The sequence below is a fragment of the Aplidium turbinatum genome, chromosome 12, assembly GCF_918807975.1.
Source record: "Aplidium turbinatum chromosome 12, kaAplTurb1.1, whole genome shotgun sequence".
In the NCBI taxonomy this organism is placed as follows: Eukaryota; Metazoa; Chordata; class Ascidiacea; order Aplousobranchia; family Polyclinidae; genus Aplidium; species Aplidium turbinatum.
The window spans coordinates 24,046,888-24,072,200 of NC_137483.1; the positions used below are offsets into that span (position 1 = coordinate 24,046,888).

Genomic DNA, 25,313 nt, shown 5'->3' on the forward strand with positions numbered 1-25,313 from the left:
TTCACAACATTTCGGGGGGGGGGGGGCGGGCCCCCCCATAGATCCGCGCCTGACTGTAGTCCTAGTTACTGAAAGCGTTTTGTTTCGGCAGAACTATAAAACATCAAAAATATGAAAAACGGATTTTTGCAATTAACTTTTTTTCGTTGCAGATAGGATAGCGTTTTAAATGTTAGTAAAATGTATTAAGCGCAGATAGGAAGTTGGGCATTCCGCACAAGTTGACACTTCACTTCACACGTCTTCCTATCTCTTTACGTTACCGAGGGCGAGATATCACAAACTTTCCAGGGCTTCAATTTTTCAAACTTTGGGGGGGGGCTGCGCACCCTCAAAGTCGTCTGAACGAAAAAATATTTTAGATCGGCTCCATGTGACTAAAATCCGATCTGATTAAACCGTGAACAAATGAAACACCCGAACTTTCACCCCATAACCGCTCGACGTTGGTTGAGATTGTCTTCAAGCGTAACGTCACTCGGCTTACCTCTCAATTCCATGACAATCACAATGTTGGGAGACCGTAATGAGGAAAACAATGTTTTAATCAAGAGAAAAACTGGCGATTTTATTTTTTAACGACAACGCGCAACATTGCAATAATACAAATATATGAGCACATTCGACCGAGGGCAATACTAGACTCGCTGGTAGTTCGCCATTCCATGAAGACGCTGCGGTGCCGAAAACAAGGAATGCTGCGAGAGAATTGGAATCGGTGTGTAACCAGTGGCGCAACTAGGGGGGGGGCGGCACTTTCAGACTACGATTTTTGATTATAATCTGATAAAAAAACGCACATTGCCTAGCTACGCCACTGTATGTAACATTTGCATCTCGGCCTTCCCTACTATATTCTGCCGCGGTAGATGGACTGCGCAGGTATAGAGTTACGGCCAGAAAGGTTGCACTTCCGACCTCGATCATTTCAAACAAATTGCCATGTTCCCAAGTAACCTTCAAACCGCTTTAATGGGCCGAAGTAGAACACACAATACAGATACACTTGTTGACAATACAGATACAATATGATACTGCTGGCAAATGGTACAGAATGCAACGAGAAAGCTACAGAACTACGACATTGGCCTGATCAGTTGTTCAAATTCAACCACTGAACAGCGCGAAAAAAAAAGGGTTATGTGCAGTTGTGCACGGCTACGTTTCTTAGATTTTTAAGGTAAATTAATCAAACATTCCACGAACAGTAAGCTATAAAGTGTTGTCAATCATACAACGATTGATGTACGTCGAAGCAGCTGATGAGATATTTTTGGCCCTATGAAAAACATGAAGGGCGCAAAAAATTGGTTAAGAAGTTAGCAAATATGACTTGATTGCCTAAAATTAAACAAGCCTCGAAAACTAAAAACTTAAATTTGTTCAAGTAATTCTAGCACACAAAACATAACAAGACCAATGAACAACCAAGTGAAGCCCCTCCAGGTCAGCAGCCCGCTTTATTCTGATCTCAGAGATATTTGGCTTCCGCATTCCAAGATATGAACGTGGAAAGCGAGGTCAGAAAACATTTCATGGAATTGTGAAAATCATCAAACTTACATCACATCAGGTCGAATGTACTTTACAATTTCTAAACATTTCTTAACCACAAACTGACATAACCGCAACACAGTTATTTAACATTACAAAATCAAAATAATTAGCTATGCATCTAGTCTTTGAAAGGAAACTAGTTTAACATTGAATAAGAAACACTAGGTGCGGTTTAATCTCAACACTTGAGAACCGCTTTACTTTGCTCACATTTTTCATACGAAATGAAAACTGAAAGATTACGGGCAGCACAACGGGTTAAATATTCCAAAGAAAAACTTATGGTTTGGTTGAAAAAAGTAATCTCTATTGTAGTAACCAAATTGAATATTTTGTTTCATAAGTTTCTTGAAGCATTTTGGTTGATATTAACTTGAGCTGTTCCAAAGAAAATTTAACTCCATGAAATACAATTTGACGTGAAATTCTTTACTTTCAACGTTAGTTTCAAACAAAACGAAACCTAGGCCAAGAAATATTTTCTGAATAGTAACTTAAACACAGTTTGAGGACACGCATTTTGAATTTTACGATGCTTTCCGCCTTTCGAAATTCTCGTACAAACGCGTATGTCGCCGTCCTATACACTTTTCTGGTTGTCAGTCCCGAAAGATGTCATCATAAAATGAACATCCAGTCACGATATTTTTACATGATGTCAGTATCTGCGGCGAATCATATCAATACCTCGCCTCAGGTTGAATTTTGTGTGACTGAAGATAAATGGATCTTTGTTAACATTCCCATCTTTCTATGTTCGATAAATGGCCGCCGTAGCCCATGTGAACACTCAACATGACCGCCGTAGCCCATGTGAACACTCAACATGGCCGCCGTAGCCCATGTGAACACTCAATCTCGGCTGCAACAATAGTTGGGATGAATACAAATGCGATAAAGTACAAGACAAAAATGAACACGATAAAATAACGATCACTGCAAGGGATCGGGGGTCATGTATTGCACAGGTTTCGAAAGATCATTGTGATCCAGGATTCATTCCGTTTACGTGTCGTCGGTGGCTTCCAGGAACCGTGAGAAACAGTCGCGAGAACACTCGCCCTTCTGGTTGAAGGAGAACTTGTAATAGCTTCCATCATAGCAGATTGCTGTGATGACACAAAGGGTTAGCCCAACTTGCAACGGAATGTTATCAAGTCGTTGACGCCGCGTGAGAGGGCACGGTTCGAGCCCAGGCACTACACCTCACAACAGGCGACAATGTGATAGAGACTGCTCATTGAGAGCACTCTTGCTCACAATGCTTTACAAAGCTATAGCTTTTTGTCATATCCAGGCTTGCACCCAGCAGATGAAGATTTAGATTAAAAGGACGGGAAGGCAAAGAAGTCATTCTTCGTGTCCACCTTCAGGCATGCCTTTAAATATCCTGCCAAAGACACAGCCGCATGCTCTTGAGCAGTGTGAACCGACACCCTTTCGAGCATCGTACCAGGGTCATCACCACTCGGCTATGCAGCCAAGTTACAACTTAAACAACGATTGATACCGGCTCCACATTCAGCTCACCATTGGTTGGGTTAGAGGCTGCCCTCAAACAGCCAGCAATACCAGAAATGTGTCCGGTGACGTCATAGTGGACATCGTGAACCGGTTACAACTCACCAACAACTGCAGTGGAGTCGGCAGTGAATGCGCATGCGCAGGGTGAAGATGCTGGGACGTTGAATCTTCCAAAGCTCCACTTGCTGTTGAAGTATTTGGGCAAGAACCTGGTCGGAGTCGACCTGCAGACACACACACACGTGATAGTCGAAGGCCACTAACTTGTAAGACTTATGGTTTATGTTGCTTGGAAGAGGGGACTACCATCAGTAGGGTGGATCGATTTAGGTGGGTGAAAAACTTTTTCCTCATTTTGCTTATACATGCCCCATGCAAATACATGATACTGTTCTCCAGAGAAATGGGTACTTCGCACACTCAGAAAACATTACGTTGCCCATGATCACAGATGAGAGGCAAATAATTTGTGAGCTTGGACTTAATTGAATTCAGAAAGATCGATAAAGACATCGCGAACAGAGAACAATGCGACGATTCTGCATTCCGCCCTTAAAGTTTGACGCCAACAAATACTACGATATGGTTGACTGACAGGCTCTCAATCTCACCGAGCCTCCTGTAACAAGAAACATGGGGGACAAAGAACTGCGAGACATGATTGCAGCTAAGGACACTCCAGAACTTTTATTCCCTCGATTTCCGTGTCACACACAGGTGGTGGAAAAGTGCGTCAAGTTGGTGATGGAAGCTTCAGCGGCGGTGTGCTGGGTTAATTCGCGAGATGGATCACGCTCACGCATTGAATCACGACAAGAAATGCCCAAGTTCGAATCGAAACGTGACTATTTCATCTAAAGCGAGGAAGTTTGATGCATATTATCATTTCCATATTGCATTGCAATAAATCTCTATGCTAACGTCAAATTCAAATACAATTGCATGTATTTTGTATTTTTGCGTTTTTAGTCGATAAGTAATGGCCTGGTTGTACATCAAAAATTTGTTCGATCGAAATATACTTTTAGCACAGTGTTCTATATACCCAATGGAAAGTTTTGGCTACCCAAGCTAAGCAAAATGAGGAAAAAAGTTTTACACTCCCCTAAATTGATCCACCCTAATGTAAAAGGAAATAGTAAATTTTCAAGTGGCTGGTGGCAGATCAAGATGTCGTCAGATTACATTCTAATTTTGCACAACTGTTTTTAGTAGTAATTGGCAAGTTTTCCAACCCCAAGCTAATAAAAATTTCATAAAAAGTGTTTTCACTCCACCCTAACCATCAGCCACTGGTCGAGTTGTAGACCTAAGAAGTTGTAGCCACTGGTAGACCTAAGAAGTGTGAAACTAAATTGCCCTCCCCTACACAAGTTGATCTCAACATGTAACTTACGATGATTGCTTGCCATTATTGCTCTCGGAATCACCTAACGAGAATATATGAACTGTTCCATGGTCACTGGAAGCGCACAACAACGTCGAGTCAGTATTGAAGTTCATGCTGTGAAAATATTAAGTGGAATGTGGTAACCACAAAAAATAAATCAAACAACATAATAGGTTAATACCATACATAAAATCTTCAAGAGAAAGTACGAATGCGGCTCGCAAGACCAACAAGCAGCCCGGTACGCTTCTCATCAGGCAAACCTGATGTCGCCCCACCAGCTGTGGAGCAACAAGGCTCATCAGAAACTCCTGTACATATTGAAACTAATCTTTTGGAGGCGGAATCACTTTTTTCAAGTTCAAATTTGTAAAGCCACCTTATAAAGCCAACTTGTAAAGCCAACTTCACAACTTGTAAAGCCATCAATGAGACACTCAACTTGTGAGGTCATCAATGAAATGCACAACTTGTGAAGTAATCAATAAGACACATAACTTGTGAGGCCATCAATGAGACACAACTTGTAAAGCCATCAATGAGGCACTCAACTTGTAAAGTCATCAATAAAACGCACAACTTGTGAAGCCATGAATGAAACACACAACTTGTGAGGCCATCAATGAAACGCACAACTTGTACAACCATCAATGAGACACTCAACCTGTGAAGTTATCAATGAAACGCACAACTTGTGAAGTTATCAATGAGATACACAACTTTTGAGGCCATCAATGAGACACACAACTTATGGGGTGTCATGAAACTCACCAATATATTCGAGCATTCCCGGATCCACGCCTCAGTTCTGCCACCTGCTGACCACTGGCTGTGTCAAATATGCGCAGCAGTGTACCCTGCAATGAGCATCAGTAATTCAGTAACAGTTAACTATAACCAATCAATTGATTGAGCTGAAGAATTCCTGGGATGTACTCGTCACAATTTCAAGTGCTCGCAGATGCTTTGACCAATTGAGACAGCCCTTGACACGAAGGTTGGAAGGATACCTTCCTTCTTGTGGTTGCAGTTGAAGAAAATAATTTCACAGAGAGCCAGAAACGCAAATACAAGTCGTCAAAATAATGATACATCAGCGACATCTTTAAAGATTGAAACAAAAAACCAGGGTTGGCTGATTTAAATCAAATGATTTAAATCATTGATTTAAATCATGATTTAAATCAAACAATAAAAATCAAAAAAATCAATTAAAAAAATCAAATAATTTTTTATTTGCTAAAATAAAAATAAATACATCAACAAATGTTTCACTGCTTCTCTGTAATACAAAAGTTATATTTAAATACTTAAGGCTATAGGCTATGCATGTTTTGAAAGGCAACTTCGTTTACTTGGCAGTTCACAAACAGTGTTGTTCACTAAACATAGTTTTTGAGCAAGTTTTTTCCACTTTTGGTCTGGTTTAATCAGAAGTTCGAAATCGATTGGGCACTGCAAAAGCTGGCGAGCTTGTACTTATGTACAAACTTCTCAATGCAAAATAAACTGCAATTTTGTGTCATCTGAACTTTGATTGTTTTGGTATGATACGTCGGTAACATAATTATATTACACAGTTAAACTTTCTTTGCAAAAAGTCTGGTTGTAGGCTATGCATCAGCTGAGCAAAAAAGCAAAGTAATGTGTGCTCAAACGTAAGAAAAGATTTTAGTGTAGTGAGATGACAGTCTGAGACATACCTCAATCTCGATATATGCACATTATGATTTAGTATAAAGCAACATATCACACCTACTTAAAAATATGTGCCATAACCTGACACGACAATTTATCGAAAGACAATTTATCGGACGACAGTTCATTGAACGACAGTTTATCGAAAGACAGTTCATCGAACGACAATTCATCGAAACGACAGTTCATTGAAACGACTGTTTATCGAAACGACAGTTTATCGAACGACGAAGCACATATGCAATGGAATACTCAGGGGTTAGGGGATAATGGTTAGGGGCTAGGGGTAACTGGTAAGGGTTAGGTTTTCGATTAACTGTCATTCGATAAATTGTCGTTCGATAAACTGTTGTTCGATTAACTGTCGTTTCGATAAACTGTAGTTCGATTAATTGTCGTTTAATAAACTGTCGTTCGATAAACTGTTGTAGTACCGTGCAATAGACACTAAACAGGCTAGCCTACAATATGATAATAAAAATGATTAAACACTTGCAAAGCAAAGCCTTTCAATCAATCAAGGGGTTAAAAATAATTCTGCTATCTTACTAAAATGATCTCTTCCCCCAAGTAGAATTCGACGCTTTTTTATATAAAAAAAATCAAAAAAATCTGATTTAAATCAAAAAAATCCGATTTAAATCAAAAAAATCCGATTTTTTTGATTTTTTTAAAAAAATCATGATTTTTTCCAACCCTGCAAAAAACTCAAGTTACATGAAGTTCTGCAATACCATCTTGTATGACTTTACCTTTTGAGAGGCGGTGGCCAGGCGTGTGCCGTGCAGATTGAGGGCGAGGCAAGTGATGAGGCTATCATGTGCAGCCACCTCTAGCGGGGGACATTCCGTGTTGGCGAGATCAACAACCTAAGAAACAAATTTAATTCATTTCTACTTGACTTGAAGATTTTATCATGGTCACTTCACACTCACAGCCTCTCGTTGCCGTGATATTGCTATCAATCTCAGTTTGTTATATCGCACCGGAACCGTTTGTTGCAGTTATGTTGTGTTTAATTGTGTTGCATTTAATTGTTTACGTATGTTTGCAGCAACCAGTAAATTCTGCCACAACTACATTGAGGCCACTTAATAAAAGAAGTGAGATTGGGAATTAATATGAAACAATTTTTAATAAAAGTTATTAAACAAAAGATTATTAAACAAACTGAAAGTTTTGATTCGAGAAATTCGTTCGACAAGATATCAGGATACAGATAACGTGTATCACAAACGATTGAGACAATAGAAAATCTTTCAGGATTATTTGCAGCCTCTGTCAACCGTGTTGGAGTGTTTGCAATACTTGAACAATGCCAACTATAACTACGTACAACATATGACTAGATATGAATTATAAGGTCGCTAACCTGCACTGCCCCGGTAGTCCGCGATGGGAAGGCAAGGATGGAATTGCTGCTGCTTGGGCAAAGCTGGCACAATCCTGCCATAACAAACTACAAAATTAGTGCAATCTTAAACATTCAGAGGAAGCAAAACGTTTCATTCTTTATCTGCATTATATTTCAACACCCATTTATACTGAAAATGCATCGTTCACTGCTTGCAGTTTGATCATTTTTGGCAAAGTTGGCAAAAGTACCAATTTTGTGGCCTTATTTGGGACCACAAATTGGAAAATTGCCACTGCCATTCAGCGTGAATAAATGAAAAGTGCCAAAAACCAACGGTCCATGGTGAGTGCTTGAATTAAATTTGGCAAATTTTCTTTGCACAAACTTTAATTTCAACTTTCAATAACAATCTCACAATAAATTTAACAAACTCTCGAATAGAGATAGCACACACAGCAGCAGTAATCCAACACAAGCCGTTATCGCAACGGTATAGCAGACACCTCGGCCACACCGGCGGTTGGTGAAAAGGAAAGTAGATTTGTAGAGGGGGCTCACCTTCAGGGTTGTACATGGTTTCGAATATATGAAGTTGTTGAGGGCTTTGTGTGAAGGTGAACACTTTGATGAGTCGGTCAAGCGCGACAACGATGCGGTCGCGACGGAGACGCACGCTGCGGACGTCGGATGAAAATGACAGTTCAATGACGACTTTCTTCTTCAAATCATCCCAGATCATGACTGCAACAACAGGTAATTATCATGCGAATGATGAACAATGAGAATATGATAACAGAGAGATACATTTACAAACCCACCAAGTTGATATCTTCCAAGATACCTAACTTTGCCAGGAAAGTGGCTCTTGTGTCGACCAAGGCGCATGTCGTGCGGTGTTGTATGAGAGCTATTTCACAATCACAGTACAAATGTCAACGTGAGAGAAGCGTGCTTTACGCAGTAATCATCTTGTGCAGAAGTGCTCAATCTTTTATAGCATGAAACACTTTAAAACTCTTTGAAAAACTTTTACGGCCGCCGAGATATCTAAATGTCATTGCAGTTTCAACACATTTTTATTAAAAAAATGTTATTTGTAAAATACACAACCTATTTTAACAAAACTGTTTTTGTTAACCTAGCCTTAAATTAATTTCGTTACGGGCTGATATAAGAAAGTCAAACTATTGTGGTGGGGCAAACTAATAAACCGACTTGTTTTGTGTTTCGAGTTTCTTTTTCAACAAACCGCATTGGCAAAATCAAGCGTTCTGTTGTTTACCTTGAGAGAAGTCCAATCTGCAGTAGAACTACCTCGAAAGCAATGGGTGAAGCTCAATCGCGTGCGAACTGGGGTGGGCTGTTTCAATAGTAACAATGTTTCAATGGGACCTCGCCGATTCACCATCTTGTGCATGTGGCTCAGATTCTCAGACTGCACACCACATTATCTACCATTGTCCTGTATAATGTATATCAACCCCAGGACAGATATGTGGACCTCACAACGCTCGACGAAAACACAATCTATTGGCTGCTGTGACGCAAGAAGAACCCTTTGTAATACACTTCTTCTATGTAAAGTGTTCTCACTCACTGTTTCTCAGCTATTTTTTTCTGCTAACCAAAATCGCTTCAAACAACGATCTGCAAAAATGACTGTGACGCAAATAAATTTGAGTGAGCGCGTGCTAAAACACAAAATAGCAATTAACATTTATTTTCCTTCAATAAGTTTCACAAATTGTGGCTCAACAACACACAGTGCTACACTGTCTATGCATACATGTCCCATGTCCAAGTTAAACTTTAAACAAAACAATTCCATCATACCTTTGTTTCTTGGGTATTGTGGAGTTGATCCACCACCTACTAAAGCAAGGTAGTTGCAACGAAACAACATCTCCACATACCCGATTCCACCATTTTCATCTGGAAAATCTGTTGAAGAATGTAAATACCTCGACAAAGAATAGCCACAATTTATAGCACTGAAATTAATACATGAGTACTAGGGTGGTTCAAAAAAATCAATTTTTGAAAATTATATGGGCTACCTACCCTGCCAAAAGTTTCCTTTTCAAAAAAAATAACTTGTGTAAAATATTTTTGAAAAGTAATCATGTTTAGAGCTGCCCGAAGCCCCCTAAACTTATGGCGATTTTGTCACAAAAGTGTAAACTTAAAATGGCTGTGTTTCGAAAACGGTTCATGCTAACATACAAGTGTTTGGGTTCATTTTATTCAGCAAAGTGAGCTCTATGACTTGGCAAAGAGTAATAGTACATAGCGTTGAGGTAAAACCAAATGGTGTTATGTCCAAAATCATTAAACTGAAATAAACGCAAAACACCATTTATTTTTTTGAATATTTTTGATATCTCAAATGGATCAACCACCAGTGCCACATACTTACAACCATACCATGCTCTCCTTGGTTTGCACACAACTGGATGTTTTTCAAAATTGTGCGCCACCCCCCATTTTTTACACCCCTTTTTTGGACATAACCCAGTGAGGTTCTCAAAGTAACAACCGGTTGTCAAACACATAGTATGCTACACTACTGGACATAGCCCGATACACTGCCAGGATTGGATTTGTTGTGGTGCTTTTGAAAAAGCATGGCATTGTTTGCAATAATGTAGGCCCCTAGTCATCTGCAAATTGAGTTTTGTAGCCTATTTCAACAATTTGTGTATGTGGTGAAGAGGTGGTGCCTTCAAACAGAAATATATTGTATGGTAGCATATCACTTTGTAAGTGTAATGCTCGGCAAATCGCACTTGACATAAAATGCGTACACTGTACACAAGAAGGTAGCACAAAATACAGCAGAAATTATGTAGTTGCCATTGAAAAATTGTCCCTAGTGTCGCATCGCTCGCCACAAAGTGACTGCCTACTATTCACTCTTTCTCTTCGCTTTGGGACCGTTCAAATATTACGTAACGCTATCGAGGGGAGGGGGGTTATGAAAAGTGCTACGTTAGCGTCACATCGGGGGGAGGGTTCAAGCAAAACGTTACGTAACGCTTACGAGTACGGTACAGTAGTTTATTTGTGCTGGCTGGTATCGTCGTTTTGATACTAAATTAAGCTGAAATCATATCCAACAACACCAATTCAGCACCAACAAAATCTCTATTAAGTATCCACTACGCCAATTACGGTACAGTACTATAATTCCCGTAATTCCATACAAGTTCTAACTGCTTAAAACCTCGCATTGCGAAATTGCAAGGTAGCATTCTTACATCACAAAGCTTACTTTGATGTGAGTGAACAACATCAGGGTTGCCAGGTGGCCTTTTTTTAGGCCAAATTCCAAAAATCTGGCCTTTTTAAATAGCAGTTGGCTTAAAAAAAATTGATGCAAATAAGGCCAGAAATGGCCTTATTTGGCCCTTTTTATGGCTGCAAATTTTGACCGGTTTAGAAAGTATTATTTTAAGTAAATTGCAAATAAAAGTATCACTTATCATCACTTAAAGCCTGAACTATATTCGTTTTAATTACCAAGTAGAGACCAGTGATGTATGCGCATACAAAAAATATTGACGCCGTCAGCGTAATTGCAAACGTTCGAAAAACCATACGCCGTATGCGTCAACGTAACTTGTAAAAAAAGTTGGCGACGTCAGCGCATACACTATAGCTAGAGATGTACCGATATATCGGCATCGGTGATATCGGCCATTTTTTTAGTATCGGTATCGGCATCGGCAAAATTTGGCCGATCCTGTGGCCGATACAAAACATGTAAAAAGGCGTTTGAAGCGGATTTTCTGCAGAAGCAAAGATATAATATAGATTTTTTAAAGTAGTAACTAACATCACATTGATGTAGAAAAATAAAAACCTGTTCAAATTTTTGATACCTCACACTCCCATGACTTCATGCACGCACCTTTTGGCATTGTTTGCTTACAGTGATTCTTTCACTCAAGCAAAACGTTTTGTTTCAGCAGTTTTACGTTGTTTGATTCTTAAGTTGTGAAGGAGACTCAATTTCTCCAATATTTATCATTCTTTTCTTTGTGTTTCTTTTTTACTCTCAGCAGAGCATAAAACCAGGCCAAGACTAGCCAGGTAGCAAAAATGTATACTTTTGCATCGTTTTTACGTTGCTAAACGTTTAAAAAACCCATGTAACTTGGTTGTTTTTAGTAAGCTGGTTTTATCAGTTTATGATTTAATTTCCACCTTTCGCTGTAATAAACTCACCAAGCTTAAACAATGTCATGGCAGAGTAAGTAGGCTCAAAATGATAGCAATGGGACTTCGAATCCTCACTAAACTAATCAATAAATGGTCTTGTTGCGCCTAAGATGACAACCTCATTGTGAAGACAGGAGCGTTCTTCCCGGCTATCAGCACAACGCTGAGCACTCACTACTCACTAGTACAGCGAGCTGTTGCGATTCGCTAACCATAACGGTGTAGCTTCCACGCTAGCCATTTAGACCATCCAATCAACTATATGTTTCTCGGCAGCCGTTTTGTAGCAAGAATTGACATCGACAAGAATTAAATGGCTAGTGTACGCTCGGACAGCAGAATAACTAATTTTTATGATTTAATTTAGGGTGCTTTCAACAGAACATTTTTGCTCGTAAAGCATTAAATTACCACTTTGGGCCCATAATTGGCTTGCAAAGCACTCGATTACCTTTCTGGCCCCTTTTGCTAGATTATGGGCCCCACAGGACTAAAGAATAACAACTTTAATGCTTGAAATCAGTCGTTTAGGATGGTTTTAACCAAACATTTTTGCGCTTAAACCATTATCCGCCCCGATAGCTCGATTGGTTAGCGCGTCACTTCTGGAACGAAGAAGCTTCAAGATCAAGCAGCGCTGGTTCGACTCTCGGGGTGTGCGCTTGAGCAACGCACATTAAGGACTGCTCTCCATTCAGCGGAATCTAATGGATGGAATAGTTCTCCGGCAACAAGACTTCAACAATCAGAAACTTCACTCTGTCAATCTCGGTGACCGGGCCTGCGTCAGTGATTTAAAGCCTCTACAAGTATGCGAAACTGCCAGGATTAAGCTCTGCAAGAAGCTTTCCCAGTCCGAGGATAAAGATTCAATCAACCAAACCACAATTTTGGGCCCCTCAACAAACACAGGCTTGGGCCGTCAAGGGTATGCCGAACCCTCTGTACCCCCCTCTCATAGGCCTTGGTCATCTTAGGCGCAACAAGAGCATTTTGATTAGTTTAGTGAAGATTCGTAGTTCCATCGCTTTCATTTTGAGCCTACTTAAATTCTGCCATGACATTGTTTAAGCTTGGTGAGTTTATTACAACAAAAGGTGGAAATTTAATCACAAACTGATAGAACCAGCTTACAAAAAACAACCAAGTTACACAAGTTTTTTAAACGTTTAGCAACGTAAAAACGATGCAAAATTATACATTTTTGCTACCTGGGTAGTCTTGGCCTGGCAAAAGCTTTTCAACCAAACGACAAGCGCCGTTAGGTTGTACATTACTTGTCGAATAGTTTTTGTACGACTACACAAATCACTTGGTTTACATTTTATATACATCGTATTATCGATTATGATAGCCTATTTGGAGAGTTTGGCACTTCATTAATTTTTCAGAAACCCCAATTATGATGTTATGTTTCTTCCCTTATATCCCAGTCCTCAATTACGATGGCCTTTCATTACTAAAACCTACTATTATGACACAATAATGCGGTTGAGATTGGCTTCTGGAATCTTTAATAAATTATGCCAAATGAAAGCTTTTTTTAATAGTTTTATGCAAATAAGGTAAAACTTAGCATTTGATATAATTCCTTGCAAATACCAAAACTGCTTCTTTTTGTAACACCGAAGTATCGGCCAAAATATCGGTGTCAGTATCGGTATCGGCCTAAAAAAGTGATATCGGTATCGGGATTGGTATTGGCCAAAATATTGGTATCGGTACATCTCTAACTATAGCATAAACTGACTTTGTTTGCTAGGTGCCAAACATTCACATGGTATAAAGAATAAACCACTCGAAACAAATAAGTTTTATTTTGAATTTCCACGAAGAAACACAAGCATCTGAAAGTGTTCATCTGACATTTTGCTGTGTTGTCTTTGCCCATTGAAAACATTCTTTCAACTAAAGGTATTGGCGTGTTGTAGCGAAAAAAAGACATTAAAAAGTATGCATTGACCCTATGCGCTAAAAAACCGCAAAAAGTTTACGGCGTAGCCTCAAGCGCAAACTATTCAAAAAAATGTGGCCGCAAGCGTTAGCGTAAACAAAAAGTCTATGCCGCAAGTATGCGGCGTATACGTACATCTCTGGTAGAGACATAGAGAGTAGAGAATGTGTTATCTGTAGACAGAGTGGTTTTATTGAGTTGAACCGTGTTCTCTCAACAGGTAGAAGACATTCATACGTGCGAGTCTGAAGAAGACAATTATGCATCAAGTTCGAACCACACAAGCGAGAGTACTGCTCCAAAATATAGAAACATTTTTGAAGCATTGATGACCCCATTCGAAGATGCTTAGCTTTCCTTGTGGTTTCTTTTGCGCTTTTGTGATGTTTTTTTCAATACATAACCAAACAATGAAAGGTTTGGATCGAAACATTTTGGATGGTGGGCTACTATACGTTTTCAGTAGGTACATAACGTTTTAATTCCAAAAGAATATACCGGTAGCTAAAACTTCATGTCTCAAACGTAAGCTTTAGGTGCATACAAACCAAGATATTTTATCAGCACGTGTTTCCACGTCATAATTTTGATATAAACTGGCAAAACGGGCTTTGTAATGGAAAAGCGTCACGTGAGGGAGGGTTGACAAAAACGTTACGTTGGCGTCACATGGGGGGTCAAAAATTCGGAAAAACAGCGTTACGTAATATTTGAACGCTCCCTTTCCAGTTCTACATTTTTCTCTCCTCCTTAACCTCCCTTAAATCAGCATAAGATTAATTTTTTATCATTAGTTTTTAATCATATGATCAATCCAATAAGCTAAGATTTCTTCTATAATTGGCTCAGGGTTGGAAGTCGTTAGTCAAAAAGCAGTGACTATTTCGTTATTCGATAGTGCCCAAAAAAGCAATGACTTTCCGCTATCGATACTTAAAAAAAGCAACGAATAGCAATTACTAAAAATTGACTGGCCAAAAAAAGCCCAAAAACAAGCAACCCGCAAGGTTTGCAACACTGTTAACGGCTTTCACTGGCATGGTTTTTCTGAACTGTGTTGCCGAAAAATTTTCCTTAATCCTATAAAGTTCGAAAACCGGAAGGGGACTAGGTCAGATAGTAATCCGAAAACCAAATCTTGTAAATTCGTTTTGACGACAAAATATATAAGTGAACAACAAAAAATGATTCAGCAGTTCTCCTAAATATCGATTAGTGAAAAACGAATAATGATTTTGTTGCTTGCATAAAAAAGCAGTGAATAACGCGCATTCGATATTTATTTTTGAAAGGAATGGGTATAAGCATTCGATATTCAGAAAGCAACAAATAACGCTATCGAATAGTGACAACTAGTCGTTACTTCCAACCCTGAATTGGCTTGATATCAAAGCATAGCTTGAAAAAAGTATTCAAACAGGGCAAGAAGGAAGGAAAAAGGGGAAAACTGAGACGATGGTTGAATGACATCAAGGAGAACCAATTTTTCTAAAAATACACAAACTCCTGCTCTGACTCCAATCCAGCTCCAGTTTTTGCTCAACTCTGCTAGCTAGCACCTTGTCAGACAGGAGTGGCCGAGTGGTTAGCGCGTTGGGCTCGCAGTCGAGAGCCTGCATGTTCGACTCCAGCCACCCGCACTTGCTGTTGTTTCTCTAGGCAAGAAACTTTACGATAATTGCCTCTACCCAGTGATCGATTTCGAGTAATGGGTAGTACCAAATTTAAGTCATAAATAGAGTAGACAACCGGAAACAGACATTGCAGTCGGCTGCAGCGTGGGTCAGGTGTACGTCGGAAGGCGTACACCGATGCATAGCGCTTTACACCGATGCATAGCGCTTTCCCGCAATGCAGGATAAAGATAATAAAACAAAAACAAAAACAAAAAAACGCGTGGTATAGTGATCTAACGAGGATGCAAGTTCAATATCGTTTCACCATCGACAAAGAAAAAAACGTTTGATAAGTTATATTAAATGTCACTTTATATCAGCTAAGCTCTCAATGTAGCAATAGGTTTTCTGTCACTCCACCACAAGTGTGACCTGAGCAAGAAGCGAACCATGAGCGCAGAACTATCACCAGTCCTCGAAATTAGCGGCTGCACGCGGCAGCCGGCAATTGCCGTGGTAAACGCTGCCGCAAACGTCATAATTGCCATTCTGCTACGGCAATAAAAATGCCATCGCAAAATGAGCACTAAATTAGGACAAAAATTGTTCAAAATTTCTTCCTGTGTTATTTACTCGCAGCGGGAGTGTAATCAGCAGAAACATTGCACTAAGACCTCACCTCGGACTATTTTACTTGCTGTGAACACTCACGCTGTCTTCGAAATTAGCAGTTCGTCAAAAACGTTGCCAATGCTATATGTCAAAAATTGAAATTGCCTTGGCAATTGCTGTGAACGTTTATTGCGAAAAAATTGTACCAAAACATGTCAAAGGAGAAGCGAAAAATATACTAGAGTTGTCTACCACGACCGCATTGTTTCATTTGTTGTGATGTAATAATACGAAAAGTAGCCATAAAGCGAGCAACGCGATACGCACGCTGTTACGGTAATTCACGTTAAATAACTCAGGGGGAAAAGTAAGTTAATTTTGGGTTGAGTCAACGGTCGAGTCAGCACAAATTGATTTAATTTATCATCATTTTTACATTAATTCAACGTCTACAGATGTGAAATCAATACAAAAACAACGAATTTTGCTGCCTGGGTAGCTACAATGCCCAAGAAGAAATTTGCGTTTGTTTTACATTAATTCGACATCTAGCGACGTTGAATAATCATAAAATAACGTTAATTCTTCAACCAGGTACTGGTAACAAATTAATAACTCCCTGCGAGAAGATTGCCTCGATTTACGTATAAGCGAACATAATTTCGGCACAATTGGGATACTGCGAGCAACACAAAGTCTGTTGGATAAAGAACTAGTCAGAATCGAAATCATCAGATGTTGTACCGGAGGTAGAGGTTGTCGCGTCGTCACTGGAATACTTGAAGACTGCCCGTTCATGAACGCGCGATGCCATATGATCAGAAGCATTACTTTATTGCCAAAAAAACATTTAACAAATTTTGTACTAACTTACTTTTTTAACTAGACCCTGTAGCTTTTCTAATTCCGATTTGTTTCCGTCAATTCTTAACAAATTTTGCAAAATAGCACACTCTGGACTACCGCCGTATGACACGATGAAGAAGCGCATAAAATTTCGTTTGATTAAACTTTAAAGCATACGGCAATTGCCGCCGCAATCCCAGGTTTGTTGATTTGGCGACGGCAATGTTTTTGCCGTCGTACATGGAAGCTAATTTCGAGGGCTGTATCAGTGTAATGAATGTCAACCAGACTGGTCATTAACCACTTGACCAGAAAAGGAAGGATTACCAATAACACAAAGGCATGATGATACACCAGTTATCACACCATATTAACTCAGGTGCACTGCACAAGTTATTTTCACACAATGTTGTTTAGCAATTCAAATAGGTTATAATTCTATAGAAAGGACTAAATCTTTTGCAATTTTTTTTTTAATTTGCATCATGACCTGAATGGAAAATTGGACATAGATCCTTGGTGAAAATTGGACATAGATCCTTGGCACGATTCCATAATAAGGGGGTTATGTCCATAATTTATGGTAGCATTGTCCACAGTCGTAAATAGCCCAGTTTTGCTTTCAAAGTATGCGAGATATTTGGGAGTATGTCCATAGCTTCACCTTGAATTTGATTACATATATATGTACAAGGCTGAAACCTGGAGTGCTGGAAAAAGCTATGTTCAAAAACCGAGAAAATAGTGGACATAAACCGGTTTGGTTTTACCTCAACGATAGGGTGAATTTTTAAATTTCTGATTTTCATGTTTAATTGTGTTATGTGTTCTAAAGTGGTATTATTGCTGTACAATGGTAGGGTCTGCTACTATTCGGTGAGTTCCTAACCTCTAACCCCTAACCCTAAAACGGCAATGATAATTAGGCTACGATACCTAATAATAAAAAAAAAATTGAAAAAATCCCCCGTTAAAGGATTGGACTCACCAAAACGGGCCATTCCGACAATAGTACGCCTATAAGTCTATTGGTCAATGGTCATTACCAAAGTCCACACAAGGTCTTAGGTCATATTGGGTCTGCCCCACTAAGAAGAAATGGGTATTAGCTGTAACAGGAGTTTAATGGTGATCAACCACTCACTGTTGCCCAACTCCCAAAGCCACAGTTATCACCACTTGCTGCTGACAAGGCAAAAACAATGTCTTTTGATGTTGCCGATTTGCGTCACGTTTTTTTTTTTATAGTGATATATACATGCTTTTCGATGTTTCTGTTACGTTTAGATGATGTCACGTCATTATGCCGATTTGAGATATAATTTAATTCATGACGTTGTATGGATGAAAAACTTTTACAAGTTTTATACTCTGCTGAGAGTAAAAAAGAAACACAAATGATAAATATTGCAGAAATTGAGTCTCCCTATACAACTTAAGAATCGAACAGCGCAAAACTGCTGAAACAAAACGTTTTGTTTAAGTGAAAGAATCACTGTAAGCAACCAATGTTAAAACATGCGCGCAAGAAGTCATGGGAGTGTGACGTATCAAAAATTTGAACAGGTTGTTATTTTTCTATATCAATGTGACATTAGTTACAACTTTAAAAAATCTATACCTTTGCTTCTGTAGAAAATCCGCAGCAAACGCCTTTTTTTACGTGTTTAGTATCGGCCAAATTTTGCCAATACCAATACTAAAAAAATGGCCGATATCACCGATACCGATATATCGGTGCATCTCTATTTCTCATCAATTGTCATTGCACTACCAGACATTAGATGAGACATTGCAGCTAATCTAAATGACTGACGCAATGATTTGATGTGAAACATCTGCCCTAGGGATAAACTAATACACATTACACAGACTAGATCGAAGTCTACAGAAAGCTTGACCAAAACACATACGGTACCCAGTCTACAACCTCAATGATACAAGCAAGGCTTAAAAAAGAAAAGAACGACTTAAGCATGCACTTTGGGAAAGTGAGAACTTCTACACCAACTCCAAAATCCAAACTAGTGTTGGCTATACCTACAATGCCAAAGTGGGCCATTGGTATTGGCAAAACATGTTCAGTTATATGCGATGCGTATGTGGCAAAGCAATGGACCACCTTTTAGTGTGGATTATTTTCTTAGAAAGTAGATGTGTGTCCTTTATCATCTTATCAATAAAGGTTGACTTTGTCAGCCAATTGATTTGGCAACTCAGTTAGGTACATTAGAATATTTTAATCACCTTGTCTTTCTTTTTCTTTTAATGGGTGAGAATTATAAACTCGAAAACCGTTTTGCATTCCACAAGCAAAACAACCTTAAAAATAAAAAACACAATGTTTATTCATATGATACAACGGAAAGCAGTTGCAAGTTTGCAAAATTTTATCTAAAAGTCACAAACAGGTACGGTAATCTAGGCTAAATATTGAAAAAAATTTGGACTATTCGCTAAGATGCAATATACGTACAGGGTGATTGAAAAGTAACTCCCTATTTTAAAATAAATACAATTTATTCAAATGCTATATCATGTTTCTCAATTTTTGTGTATATATTACTTAATGTATGGCAATTTAATTTATGTTCTTGTTTTCCTTTCAGATTTGTTTAAATATTGTTCAATTTCAATCTTTTCAAATTTATTTTATTTCAAAACCCTACAAAAATGGCTGGACGTCTTACTCTACAGGAACGTTGGCTTGGCTTGAATGTTGGCTTGGTTTAGAGATTGGCCCAACCTCTTTAAAAATATTCTATGGAGTGATGAAGCTGTATTCCACATAGGTGGATTTGTGAACCGTCATAACTGCCACTACTGGGCGGAAGAAGATCCTCGTGTTACCTGTGAAAAAATGCAAAATCGACCCAAAGTAACGGTATGGTGTGGAATGACTTTTGATAGGATTGTGGGTCCTTTCATTCTTCGCGATACCATGAATGCCGAAAGGTACCTCGCTATGTTGAAAGATGAAATTTGGCCAATTATCAGTGCTTGGGAAAATATTGAAGATTTGATTTTCATGCAAGATGGAGCTCCTCCACACTTTGCTATTGTTGTTCGTGAATGGCTAAATGCTCAATTTCCTGGAAGATGAATGGGTCGTCGCGGTTCACACGAATGGCCGGCCAGAAGTCCTGACTTAACACCCTGCGACTTTTTTTTCCGCAATTTCCATCCCGCAAGAGTTTCTTGCGAAATCAGTTGATGCGATTCCTGGTCGACTTGAGAAGCTGGTGGCAAATAAAGGCGCCCATATCGAATTTTAAATAAAAGCCCATGCATTATACTTCCTTCTCATATTCATTAATTGTAGAAATTATATTTTAAAAATAAATTATAGTTTTTTTAAAATAGGGAGTTACTTTTCAATCACCCTGGTATATATCATATATGATATATTTAATATAACTATAGAAAACGAAGTTATGAAACAATAAAAATCATTAGCATTTTCACCTTGATCTTGGTTGAAGGCGATGGACACAAGGTTAGACATTTTGGTTCACTAAACTACATAAGGTAGAACCTAAAAAAGAAAAGTAATTATCAACACACATTATTATAAAGGCTGTGGCTATACTTACACAGTTATATAGTGTAATAATAGCATCAATAGTGTTGCCAGATAAGGAATTCTGCCCTGTTGAAAACAAAAACTTGTATTTTAGAATATTTTTTAGTCCTGGGCAAAGATCAAAACCCTAATCTTATTCCTAACTCTAACCTTAACCTAGTTCCTAACTTTAAACCTAACCCTGGCAACACCTGATTGTAACCATGGCATTAAGTGTGGAAAAATAGCCACTTCCTAATTATAAAATGTTGTACCTACGCTACTGAACGTAGCCTACCCTCAATACGCGTAGTTCATTGGGTTTATTAAGCCAACTACGTCGTCTACGTAAGGCATTAAATGCGACGTTAAGAATGTTATATCGTATCGTTTGTTTTCAATAGCCTACAACAGCTATCCAAATGAGTAAACTTGTCGCTGCAAATTAAAACATTATCGTCAATGCAAGCTGAGTAGGCCACCTATGCCAGCAACCTATTGGCTATTATTAGCAAATGGACGTTTTTTAATTTTTTTTTCGTTTTGATTCAAAAGCATTTTCAATGTCTTTGAATCAAAACGAATTGTTTTTTTTTTAGTCACACGTTATCTGAGGTTTACTGTAGCCTAGCCTTTTGCTGCTTTCATGGTTTTGTTCTTTAACTGTTATAAAGTAGGCTAGCAGTTAAAAGTAGCAGTTCAGATTTTCAATATAACACTTATTTAAAAGTAACAGTTAAGCACATCTTTAATCTACATACCGGTAACCTGATAACGTACGACCACACTTGTTGCAAGTCATAGTTGATGTTTTTTTAGCTGTTTTTTTGTCGTAGGTTAGATATGTTTATTTTCGCCCTTTATTGCGTTTATTTATTGTCCGCCCCGTTAGCTCAGTGGTTAGGCTATGCGCCCTGCTCAAGATCACGCGGCGCAAGCTCGACGCTCTGGATGTGCGCTTGAGCAACACACTTTCAGGACTGCTCTCCATTCAGCGGCACCTAGTGAATGGAATAATTTTTCGGCAACAACACTTCAACAGTCGGAAAACTTCACTCTGCCAATCTCGGTGACCGGCCCTGCGTCAAGAACCACTGCAAGTATGCGTAACTACCAGAAATAACCAATCAAGGCTTTGTCAGTCCTAGGATAAAGATTCAAAACCAACCAATTTGCAGTGGGCTACGTTATAGCGATGTCAAAATAAATGTTCATGAAAAAAAATTGAGTGTTTGTTATTTTGTTTGTTTGTTTATCTTTATCCTGCATTGCGGGAAAGCGGACTTGAGCGCTATGCATCGGTGTACGCCTTCCGACATACACCTGACCCACGCTGCAGCCGACTGCAATGTCTGTTTTCCGGTTGTCTACTTTACTTGTGACTTAAATTTGGTACTACCCATAACTCAAAATCGATCAATGGGTAGAGGCAATTATCGTTAAGTTTCTTGCCCAGAGAAACAACAGCAAGTGCAGGTGGCTAGAGTCGAACATGCAGGCTCTCGACTGCGAGCCCAACGCGCTAACCACTCAGCCACGGCTGCCGACTGTTCATTGCAGGAACATGAAATCCATGTTCTTCAGACGAAAAAGCAATGCGAAATTCATGAGGAATCAGAACGGAGCAAGAAAGATTTTTTTTGTTTTCAATTCAATTTCATTTTTCTTTGTAGAAGTCAAGTTGAGTTGAACAATATTGTAACAAGTAAAGCAGTAATGATAAATTTAACAATACTGTAGAGTACAGGAACAAAACCAACAAAAGAAAAAGGTAGCAAAAATTTCGTTTTGATTTGAAAAAGTACGTTTTAAACAACCATAATTTTTACCTACATTTAAATGGACAAAAAAAGTTGAACATCTGGCAACAGCGACGACATCGACGTGGGACGACATCGGTGGCCAGTGGCGTACGCAGGATTTTCTCAAGGGGGGGGGGGCCATTAACGGTAGCGTAGCCAGGAAATTTGGAAGGGTGGGTTTGAAGACCGGCGGGCGAAGCCCGACGGCGTTTTCGCCTAAGACGACACCCAGCGGTGGGGGGTCTGGGGGCCACCCCCAGAAAATTTTGAAAAATTACTTTGAATTTGGTGCATTCTGAGCGGTACCTCTAAATACCCATTGTCAGGCATTGTCAGGCATTGTCGGGCATTGTCAGGCATTGTCGGGCATTGTCAGGCATTGTCGGGCATTGTCAGGCATTGTCAGGCATTGTCGGGCATTGTCGGCTTCTCGGGGAGTTGTGGAGCATTTCTAGGGGTTGTCAAGCATTTTCAGGGGTTGTCAGGCATTGTAGAGTAGCTACTTTCAGGCATTGTTGGGAATTTCCAGGCATTGTCTAAGATTTCCAGGCATTGTCGCTCATTATCAGTGGTTGACGGGTTTGTTAGGCATTATAGAACATTTTCAGGCATTGTCGAACATTTTCAGGGCTTGTCGAGCATTTTCAGGGGTTGTCAGGCATTGTAGAGTAGATACTTTTAGGCATTGTTGTGAATTTCCAAGCATTGTCTAGGATTTCCAGGCATTGTCTAGGATTTCCAGGCATTGTCGATCATTATCAGTGGTTGACGGGTTTGTTAGGCATTGTAGAACATTTTCAGGCATTGTCGAACATTTTCAGGCATTGTCGAGCATTTTCAGGCATTGTCGAGCATTTTCAGGGGTTGTCAGGCATTGTAGAGTAGCTACTTTCAAGCATTGTTGGGAATTTCCAAGCATTGTCTAGGATTTCCAGGCATTGTCGATCATTATTAGTGGTTGACGGGTTTGTTAGACATTATAGAACATTTTCAGGCATTGTCGAACATTTTCAGGTGTTGTCGAGCATTTTCAGGAGTTATCAGGCATTGTAGAGTAGCTACTTTCAGGCATTGTTGGGAATTTTCAGGCATTGTCTAGGATTTCCAGGCATTGTCGATCATTATCAGTGGTTGAGGGTTTGTTAGGCATTGTAGAACATTTTCAGGCATTGTCGAACATTTTCAGGCATTGTCGAGCATTTTCAGGGGTTGTCAGGCATTGTAGAGTAGCTACTTTCAGGCATTGTTTGGAATTTCCAGGCATTGTTTAGGATTTCCAGGCATTGTCGATCATTATTAGTGGTTGACGGGTTTGTTAGGCATTATAGAACATTTTCAGGCATTGTCGAACATATTCAGGGGTTGTCGAGCATTTGCAGGGGTTGTCAGGCATTGTAGAGTAGCTACTTTCAGGCATTGTCGATAATTTCCAAGCATTGTCTGGGATTTCCAGGCATTGTCGAACATATTCGGTGGTTGTTAGGTTTGTTAGGCATTGTCGAAAGTTTTCTTGGGTTGTCGATCATTTCCAGGTTTATCAGGCATTGTCGATGTTACACACTATCCACAATACACAGCAAAAAACAAACATTAACACATGTTTTCGATAACAAACAGTCATACAAGGAAGAAAAACATTCCTAAAAGGCATGTTTTTCATCAATATTCCGGAGAGAAACATTTTCGATCGACTCAGATAATTTGCTTGATAGATAAATCCAGTCAGAGCTTTAGTAACTAGGCCATAGAAACAAAATATCCATTGCTGAAAAATGAAAATTGTTTTTGATGATTTTAAATCTCGATTTAGTGTTTTTCATGAAATCGAAGAAATAGTCGACTACGTCTCATACCCGTTCAAGTCGGATTTAATTGTGTCTACTCTCTACTAATTTCTTTCAAAATAAATGAAATATTTTTGTTGGAAACAGGTAGGCTACGTAGGTACGATTGAAGTGGAAATGTAGACATTGAAGGTTCGAGCATCCGAAGATGATTTCTGGTGGTTTGTTGTTGATGCAAAATAGTGCAATATCAAAAGATGTGCGGAACACATCCATTCTAGTTTTGGTTCAACTTATTTATGTCAATCTGCATTTTCATTTGTGAACGTAATCAAAAAAAGCAACGTGCTGTGCTAACCGACCGCCACCTGGACGATTGCTTTAGACACCTGATGTAATGATAACGGCAAGCTGAAGTACCTACAACATGATGACTCTAATATTTCACTGACCCTTTAGAAGAAATTTAAAGTAAATTTACTTGTAGAACATAATTATTCTTCTCGTGTTTTACTGTAAAGAACCAAATTAACTGAAACATGAATAGACTGCTCTGCTATTTTGCATTCATCAAATGCTGGCATTTGTACAACAATCTAACCTCTTAGTGTTATTTATCAAATAAGAATCGATTTCGCTATAGTAATAGCATCTTCAGCTAGCACATGTAAAAAAGAAAATTTGAAAATACGTAAAACGAACAAATAAAGCAAACTCCGATATTATCAACATGCATAAAATTCTATTTTAAATAGATGGTTACATAAAATTAAAATCAAAACCTGCAAGCCTAAATCTTAAACTGGTGTTCTGCTCTGTGCTGACGATGGTGGATGTGTGATAAATGTAAATGCATTTACAGTAAAGGTGTCACTGGAAAAAAATTGTTTAGTGACTTGATCACCGACCGATTGATCGCTATAGTGATTAAGAAATTTTCTAGTCGATCACAATCGATGAGAAGTTGGCCATCCCTGGCCTAGTGTATAACAGGAGCAAATTGTAATAACTGCTTCCGAAGTTTGCTTAGGCTATATCTTCTTCAACAGGAATCCAAAAATAGTCAAGTGGTATAGCGTATTGAAACAACTTTAATCCTTGAGTTCCGTCAGTTCAACAAAGACAACTTGACAAACCTTGCCTCGGAATTTTAGTATGAGGCTCAAATAGAACTTAAGCCTAATCTTTTTGTTCTTCAATAATGGTGAAAACGTCTGCCCCGAATGGTCTGTGGATAAATATCATATTTTAGTAAAATAAACAAAAAAGCAGCAAGATCAAACAAAAGTAATTTTTTAATTTTTGGAGTAGGCTATGTAACTATATGAGCTTGAGCAATGTAGGCTACTTCAAAGCAGTTCTCCATATTCAAATCTGGAAAACAAACAGT

At 39.0% G+C, this 25,313-nt stretch overlaps 1 protein-coding gene across 1 annotated transcript; it reads right to left on the reverse strand.

Moving 5' to 3' along the window:
* Positions 1 to 534: 534 nt before the first annotated feature.
* LOC145780506 (WD repeat domain phosphoinositide-interacting protein 3-like) lies at positions 535 to 20,350 on the reverse strand. Its single transcript, XM_082592124.1, has 10 exons — positions 20,241 to 20,350; positions 19,023 to 19,097; positions 9,360 to 9,467; positions 8,085 to 8,267; positions 7,542 to 7,615; positions 6,922 to 7,038; positions 5,243 to 5,328; positions 4,478 to 4,585; positions 3,184 to 3,305; positions 535 to 2,666 (listed from the first exon to the last, which is right to left on the reverse strand). The coding sequence occupies exons 1-10, from the start codon at positions 20,278 to 20,280 to the stop codon at positions 2,563 to 2,565; spliced, it is 1,017 nt and encodes a 338-aa protein (XP_082448250.1). The 5' UTR covers positions 20,281 to 20,350; the 3' UTR covers positions 535 to 2,562.
* Positions 20,351 to 25,313: the final 4,963 nt, after the last annotated feature.